This window comes from Echinops telfairi, unplaced genomic scaffold, assembly GCF_000313985.2.
Source record: "Echinops telfairi isolate 266 unplaced genomic scaffold, ASM31398v2 ScPeMD7_3533;HRSCAF=4204_0, whole genome shotgun sequence".
Lineage (NCBI taxonomy): Eukaryota > Metazoa > Chordata > Mammalia > Afrosoricida > Tenrecidae > Echinops > Echinops telfairi.
Window position 1 is genome coordinate 101,450,546 of NW_022107431.1, and position 8,340 is coordinate 101,458,885.

An 8,340-nucleotide genomic window follows, 5' to 3' on the forward strand; every position below is an offset into this window, starting at 1 on the left:
AAAAAAAAAGAAAAAGAGATCAATTAGATTTCATCAAGATTAAAAGCCCGTTCACCATTCATCGTTTCTCGTACTGTGGTGGTTTGTGTGTTGCTGTGATTCTGGAGTTAGGTCATTGGTCTTTCAATGGGGTCACCTGTGGTGAACTGGTTTCAGCTGAAGCTCTAGAAAAAGCGCAGACCAGTTGTTGTAAGGCACTGAACAGCAGATGGGGAGCTGTGCCTGTTGTCTGCTACGGTGCCAGAGCAGGAAGGTGAGCCCCTTGGGTTGGAAGATCGGCTGAGGGAAGAGCTGCCTTCTCAAAGTGGAGCTGATATAAAGAAACTGCTACAAAGATCCACTAATAATAGGAATGTGGAGGAGATGAAGTATGGATCTAGGAAAAGTAGGAGTTGTCAAAAGGGGAATGGACAACTAAGGATGGATATCGAGGCAGAAGTGGGCTGATGCCAGTCTGGTGGCTCTGTGGGTTCTAAGTCGAGCCGCCAACCACAAGAGCAGCAGTTTGAAAATCACCGCTGACTACTCTCAATAGATAAACAAACTGGTATACACATTCAATGAAATATTATTCAGCCCTGAAGAGAAACAGAAAACCTGATTCACACTATAAGATACACGAACCTGGAAACACTGTACTGATGTAAAATAACTCAAACACAAAAGAACAAATAGTGTATAAAAAAAAAAGAACAAATAGTGTATGATCTCACTTACATGAAATAGCTCTAATAGGCCTATAGAAAGAATAATAGTAGCTATCAGGCACTAAAGGGGCAGAGGACCAGGTAGTTAATGCTTAATGGGTATCAGTTTCTGTATGGAGTAGCGAAAAAGTTTTGGAAATAGTATTATGGTATAATACATATCTATATTTTTGAATAATATTAAAGAATAATAAAATTGCAATGACTATCACTTAAAGGAAGTTAAAATGGCAAGTTGTTATATATGTATTTTTACCACAAAAGTTTTTTTCTTTTAAAAACAGTGAAAACACAGAAAACATCAACCGTCAGAGAGCTCCTCCTGTGCTGTGGTACTATGTGGAGGCAGCCTCTAGAGCTGACATACATAAAATAAATAGATATCAGAGAAAGAGTATTCCCATATATATTTTCAAGCCAAAGGGGCTGTTTCTCATTATGAGAGCATTCGATGGGGAAATGTAAAAGGAAGCTCAAGGGGAAAAAAATAAAGATTGAAGGAAAAAAAAAAAGACAACCGTTCCAACAGCACCTGCGACGACACGGGACTCTTTTAAGATGCAGATTCTCTTTCAGTGGTCTGGAGTTGGGCCTGCAATTCTGCATTTTGAACAAACTCCCAGGTGTTACAATGATGCCAGTCCAGTGAGGGCACGTTGAGTCTAAGATTATGCTGGTCCTACTGTAATAACTGTGCCAGTGGCACTGTGGATTAGGCGTTGGGCTGCCAATCTCACTGTTGGTGGTGCAAACCCAGAAACTGCCCTGCGGGAGAAAGCAGCAGCAGAAGATTTACAGGCTCCGAACCCTACAGAGGGTTTTCTATGAGGCAGAGCCAGCTCAGTTCTGGGGGTTAGGCCTACAGCTCCAAACTAATCTGCTGTCCATTCACGATTTGTACAAACGAGAAAGAGAACACAGGCAAGGCAAAGCTTCTTTTCTACCTTCTATTTTCAGTCTTTCGGCTAGTTCTCTACATTCGGTGTACTTCTTCAAGGGCTCTGGAACAGCCTGCGCCAGTAACTCCATATCAACTTCCTCATATTTCAAAACATCTAGAGCTCTGAAAATAAAAAGAAGTTTCAGAAACCGAAGGGTCCATAACATAAAAAGAAGATTAAGAACAAAATTCCTTACAAGTAGTGCCACATTTCAAGGTACGTAACATCAAGAGATACTCCCGAGTCCTTTTCAGCTGTTGCTATAGCTGTTAGGCGCCATCAAATCCATTCCGCCCCCCAGCACCTGGCACAACAGAAGGAAACACTGCACAGCCCTGCGCCACCTTAACATTGTTCCTATGCCTGAGCCCACTGCTGCAGCCATGGTGTCAGTTCATCTCACTGAGGTCTTTTAAGTGCAGTGACCAAATGTAGTGGCACCTGCAACACAAGACTTCAGTAAGATGACTCTCCCAAGTTCCCTGCCCATATCATTAGCGGTAAATGGTTAGTATAGGTGTGAGGGGTATAATCCATGTGTATTCCTAGTCTTCTCAGGACAGAATATCCTCTAATAGCAAGAATAAGGGATATGCTTCCGGTCCTTTTGCATGCTGGGAATTAGTTGAAGAGATCTCGTGCTTTGATGAACTCCCAATGCAAGAATAAAGGATCATTGTTTTAAGTTTCTAGAAAACAAACCTTTCTTTCCTCTCCCATAAAAACCTTCGATGCATGGTAAAAGCCATACCAAATCCATTGACATCAAGCTCCAACTCATGGTGACCCTGAAGGACACAGAACTATCTCATAGGGTTTCCAACGTTGTAAATATTTTCGGAAGCTGACTGCCACCTTTCCCCCAGAGAAGCAGTTGGAGGGTTTGAACCACTGACCTTCCATATAATAGGCTCAGTGCTTAATCATTATACAACCAGAACTCCTTCCATTCACGTTACTCATATCCAATACAAATATCAATACTATAAAATAGAAATAGTACAATATTTGAGAACACAAAATATGAATGAAATGTTCTGATCTGAGTATCTACTAAGTTAACTTTTTACTATAAAAAGGTGTTCATATTCTATAACTGCAGTGGCTAGTGTTTTGGCAAAGCTCTATAAAAATGAAAACTTAGGGTGGGAGGGGGGAGGGAACACTAGAACTGATTACACATCTCATATGGAAGGCCATAGAACCATGGGGGAAGGGAGATGCTCTAAGATGGATGTGGCGGTGATTGTACAAGTTCCCTTGAGAGGACTGAGCGATTCAATACTCAACTGTTTGGTATGTACATTATGCACCAATAAAACTGTTGGGAAACAAAACGGAAACTTGGGAACAGAAGCTGGAAAAGATAAAATCATGATGAAAGCCAACAAGGCTGCTAGTTAAGGATCAAGATTAGAGAACACAAAGAGCAACAGCAGAATGGGTATAACTTGAAGTTCACAAGAACAATCACAAGGCTATGATGAAGGTTAAAAAATAAAGTAAAAAAATACTGGAGACACAGGTTTAAGATCAAGGTCAAAGTCATAGTAATGTGGCTCTAAGCTACAATGATTGTAAATGTACACCCTCTGAGCTCAACCATCAAACCCTAGCTAGTTTACATTTTTCAAATGGGAAAAATCATTGGTAAAATTATACAGATTGTGGATTATGCAAGGTTCTTAGGGAGGTATCGCTGGAGGAAAACAAAAATGCTCAGTATCAATAACCTTTAGACTGAGAATTATAAAACTGGAGTGAAAAACACAGGACCAAAAATCAAAATGCTGAAGAGGGCTCTTTGAGTCAAGCCGATGACTTGACTTAGCTGAGTTTGAGCAGAGGTTTCTTTGCTATAGCTCCAACAAGATGAAACCATTCCAATTACATATGTCTGGAAAAAAGGTACATTACTAAACTTCTTGGTTTATACCCTGCCCTGTAAATATTAGAAAATTCAGAAGAACTCAATGGGAGCCAGAGAGTAATTATAATCCCTATTTTCTAGGCAACTTTTATTCCAGAGAAAATAAAAGTCCTGTGATGCGTTCCAATCAGGAGTCTGAGATTTCACTATCAGGACAAGCGGCAAGCACACGCTGCGGAGGGCTGCTGGGTTCCAGCTCAGAGGAACCTCCTGTACAGCAGCACAGGCCGGGCCAGCCTCAACAGGTGGTTGTTTGGACTCACTGTTGCAGCCACCTGCTCATCGCGCTTGTTGAGCATTGTCTTCTTTTTCACATTACCAAGCATGTCCTTTTCCAGGGCCTGGTTTCCCCTGATAACCGGACTCCCATCAGTGAGGCAGGTCTCATTGCCCTCCCTCCCTTCTCAGGAGCATTCTGGCTGTCCTTTTCCAAGGCAGAGTAGGTCCCTTCTCAGGCAGTCCTTGTCTTTTCAATCAACTTTGCTAACACCAATTCGTGGATTCTTCCAGTCTTTCTTAGTCAAGGTCAAACTTTCATATGCATAGGAGTTGATTGAAAATACCACGGCCTGGCCACCTCTGCCCTCAAAGTGACATCCCTGCTCAACACTTTTAAGAGGTTTTCTGCAACAGATTTGCCCAACACATTTGATTTCTTGACCGTGATTTCCACAGGCATTGATTTGCAAACCTAAGGAAAATAAAATCCCTGACAGCTTCAATCTCTTCAATCATAATGTTGTTTAGTGGCCCAGTGGTGCAGAATTTTGCTTTCTTTACATTGAGTTGTAATCCAAACCAAAGGCTTGGTCATTGATATTCATCAAATCTGCCTTGCTTTTAGCCAGAGGGTTGTGTCATCTCATTATTGCACGTTGTTAATAAGCCTTCCTCCAATCCTGATGCCGAGTTGTTTTTCAAATAGTCTATCTTCTTGGACTATTTGCTCAATATACAGATTGAAGGCGTATGGTAAAAAGATGTAACTCTTGATACACAACATCTCTGATCAAGCAGCATTCCCTTGTTCCGTTAGAATAACAACCTCTTGGTCCAGGTATAGGTTCTGCATGAACACAATGAAGTGTTCTGGGTTCCCATTCTTTTCAATGTTATCTATGTTATGATCCACACACTCGGATGCCTCTGCACGGTCAAGGAAACCCAAGCAAACATCTTTCTGGCATTCTCTGCTTAGAACCAAGACCTATCTGACATCAACCATGATAGCCTCATCTGAACCTGGCTTGAATTTCTGGCAGCTCCTTGTCAATGTACTGCTGCAACCATTTTTGAACTATTTTCAGGAAAATGTTACTTGTGTGTGATATTAACGATAGTGTTCAAAATATTTCCACATTTCACATTAAGACAACTCCTTAGATATTTTCTTGTTAAAATAGACTTTCTTTTTTGGAATGGGCACAAATATGGATATTTTCCAGTCAGATGGCTAGGTAGCTAGCTGTCTTCCACATGCCTAGCACAAAGCAGTGACTGCTTCCAAGGCTCATTAGCCTGTTGAAATATTTCAGTTGATAGCCTCAACTCCCAGGGCTTTGTCGTTTGCTACTGTCTTCAGTGCAACTTGACTTCTCCCTTCAGCACTGGTTCTTTATCATAAGCTTCCTCTTGAAATGGTTGAATGTTGAGGACCGCTAGTCTCAAAGAGAGACTGTGAAAGCACAGGTGTCTTCTACAGCACTGATGAGTCATTTTACTTTCCCTACCCTTTAGTATTTTGTAGCTTCTTCAAACCCTCCCCACGTGAGACTACATTACCCCCTCCATCAGGTAAGCACCACAAAGTTGGAGGTTCAAACCCATGAGACTCTCTCCCACAAAGAATTCGATCTTCGGAATCATATGGTGGGTTGCTACGAGTCCAAACAGATTCTATGGCAGTGGGTTTGTTTTGTTTGGGATTTTCCACAATGTAGCTCTTTAAGATAAAATAAAATGTACCTAAAAAGTATTTTGATACAAAAATAATTGCATCCTCAAAGATGGATTCTACTTATTTTAGAATTATTAATGCTAAAAGTTAAATGGTAAAATTGAAAATTATGTATTTTTTCACCATAACAATTAAAAAAATTGTGACAATTCCTTAGGAATGTTCTTGTTAAAATCAACTTAAATTGTTAAGCATATCCATTTAAGGTAAATTGCAACCCCACCCCACCAGGGGGAGGAACAAGAGAGATGTGGGTGAAAGGAGACAACGATGGTGTAATACATGAAAATAATAATAATTTATAATTTATCAGGGGTCCTGGAGGATAGGAGGTGGGGGAGGGAGGGAAAAAAGAGGAACTGATACCAAAGGCTCAAGCAGAAAGAAAATGTTTTGAAAATGATGATGGCAACATATGTACAAATATGTTTGATACAATTGCTGTATGAAAAAATACTAATTTATAAATTATCAAGGGTGTGGGAGGGAGGGTAAAAAAAATGAGGAGCTGATACCAAGGGCTCAAGTAGAAAGAAAATGTTTTGAAAAAGAACATATCAGCCTGTGTGATCACGAGGTGTCAAACAGATCACTGAAGACAAATTGGTGTATAAGCAAATGTGGCGAAGAAAGCTGATGGTGCCCGGCTATCAAAGAGTATAGTGTCTGGGGTCTTAAAGGCTTGAAGGTAATCAAGCGGCCATCAAGCTCAGAAGCAACAAAGCCCACAAGGAAGAAGCACACCAGCCTATGCAATCACAAGGTGTCGAAGGGATCAGGTATAAGGCATCATCAGAACAAAAAAATCTTACCATAGTGAATGATGGGGGGAGTGTGGAGTGGAGACCCAAAGCCCATTAGTAGGCCACTGGAGATCCCCTTGCAGAGGGTTCTCGGGGAGGAGATGAGCCAGTCAGGGTGCAATGTAACAACGATGAAAAATACAACTTTCCTCTAGTTCCTAAATGTTTCCTGCCCGCTCCCACTACCATGACTTGAATTCGACCTTGCAAGTCTGGCTAGACCAGAGGATGTACACTGGAACAGATAGGAAATGAAAATACAGGGAATTCAGGCAGATGAGCCCTACAGGACCAGTGGTGTGAGTGGCGAAACAGGGAGGGTAGAGGGAGAGTGGGTAGGAAAGAGGGAACCGATTACAAGGAACTATTTGTGACCTCCTCCCTGGGGGATGGACAACAGAAAAGTGGGTGAAGGGAGACGTCGGACAGGGCAAGATATGATAAAATAACAATTTATAAATTATCAAGGGCTCATGAGGGAGGTGGGGAGCGGGGAGAGAGGGGAAAAATGAGGACCTAATGCTGGGGGCTTAAGTGGAGAGGAAATGTTTTGAGAATGATGAGGGCAATGAATGTACAAATGCGCTTTACACAATTGATGTGTGTATGGATTGTGATAAGAGTTGTATGAGCCCCTAATAAAATGATTAAAAAACAAAACAAAACAAATGATGATGGCAACAAATGTACAAATGTGCTTGACACAATGGATGGATCGGTGGATGTATTTTGAAAAGAGCTTTATGAGCCCCCAATAAAATAATTGAAGAAAAAAAAGATGATGGCAACATAAGAATTTTAAGAGCCCCCAATAAAATGGATATCTTAATTAAAAAAAAAATACATGGCAAAATCCTTAACATGGCCTGTAATCCAATACGACTTTACTTCTTCTTTTCCAGATTTGTAAAGACTGTCCTTTCTGCTTGGAATGGTTTTCCTTTCACTTTTTGACAGATTAATCCAATTTACTGTTTGCAGGTCTCATCTTAAATGATCAGTGTTAAATGTCACTAAACTATGTAGTTGACATAAAGTTTACCTTGAGTGTTCACTAGTAACTTGAAGGGGGCAAGACGGGACTTCTTAGTTGCTGGGGCTGTTCTGTTACTTGAGGTGAGCGCCAAAATATTTATATGTCAAAATCCATTGCGGTATCCACACGACTAGTCTACTGTTCTCTATGGATTCAGAAAACTTTCTACTTCGCAAAGCCACTTCCTCTGAATTCTCCCTCACACCCTAACAATCCTCCTCCCCACCCAGTTATGCTCACAGAGCCCTCCACTTTCCTTCTGCTGCCATCAACAAACATGTACGTACTTGTAAGGCCGAGATCCTTCATGAGGGCAGGACTGTGCAGTTTTATACCACACTATATCCCAATACCAAACACACTGGTAGTGCCCTGCAGGCACCCAAAACACCTGCTAAATTTTTTTTTTTTTACATCTGCTAAATTAATCAATTCAGCATTCTCTAAGAAAGGTGAATACTGCATCTCTCAATCTAATTTATGTAAAGGAAAAAATTAATTTGGGGGGTATTATTTCACAACCCGTTACTGAAGTTTCTCACTGAGAACTCAGTTTAAGATGAAGCATTTACATGCCCCCAGAGAGAGGCACTATCCCTTTGAGGGTAAGTATTTCATTTATAAACAGATCCAGCATTGAATGCCCGGTTTCCCTTTGAAATGCCATTGCTAAACTTTTAGCTAGAACATGAGAAAATCAAAATTTATAAGCCCTGCACTTCTGCAACATAGCTATTATAATATTTGATTATTCAAATGACCTAACACAAGAAAAGTGTAACACTCTTCTAAAGTAATCTAACATCAACAGAACTTCCGTCCGTTATGAAGAATCAGCATAATTTTATCAGAGAATAACACATTTTACTTTGATATTTGAGTGCCAAGAACTTCAAAGATACATTCACTGTTCAACTAATTGCTTCATTTCTAAAACCTAATCATTTCCTTTTTGCGTTTTTTTTT

The 8,340-nt window shown here is 40.6% G+C and overlaps 1 protein-coding gene across 1 annotated transcript in view; it reads right to left on the reverse strand.

Moving 5' to 3' along the window:
* Nucleotides 1-8,340, reverse strand: part of MTO1 (mitochondrial tRNA translation optimization 1) — a 30,642-nt gene that overhangs the window by 11,883 nt on the left and 10,419 nt on the right. The window contains exon 10 of the mRNA XM_004696305.2: nt 1,652-1,770. Within this exon, the coding sequence (XP_004696362.1) occupies nt 1,652-1,770 (119 nt within the window). The remainder of the gene's footprint in view (nt 1-1,651; nt 1,771-8,340) is intronic.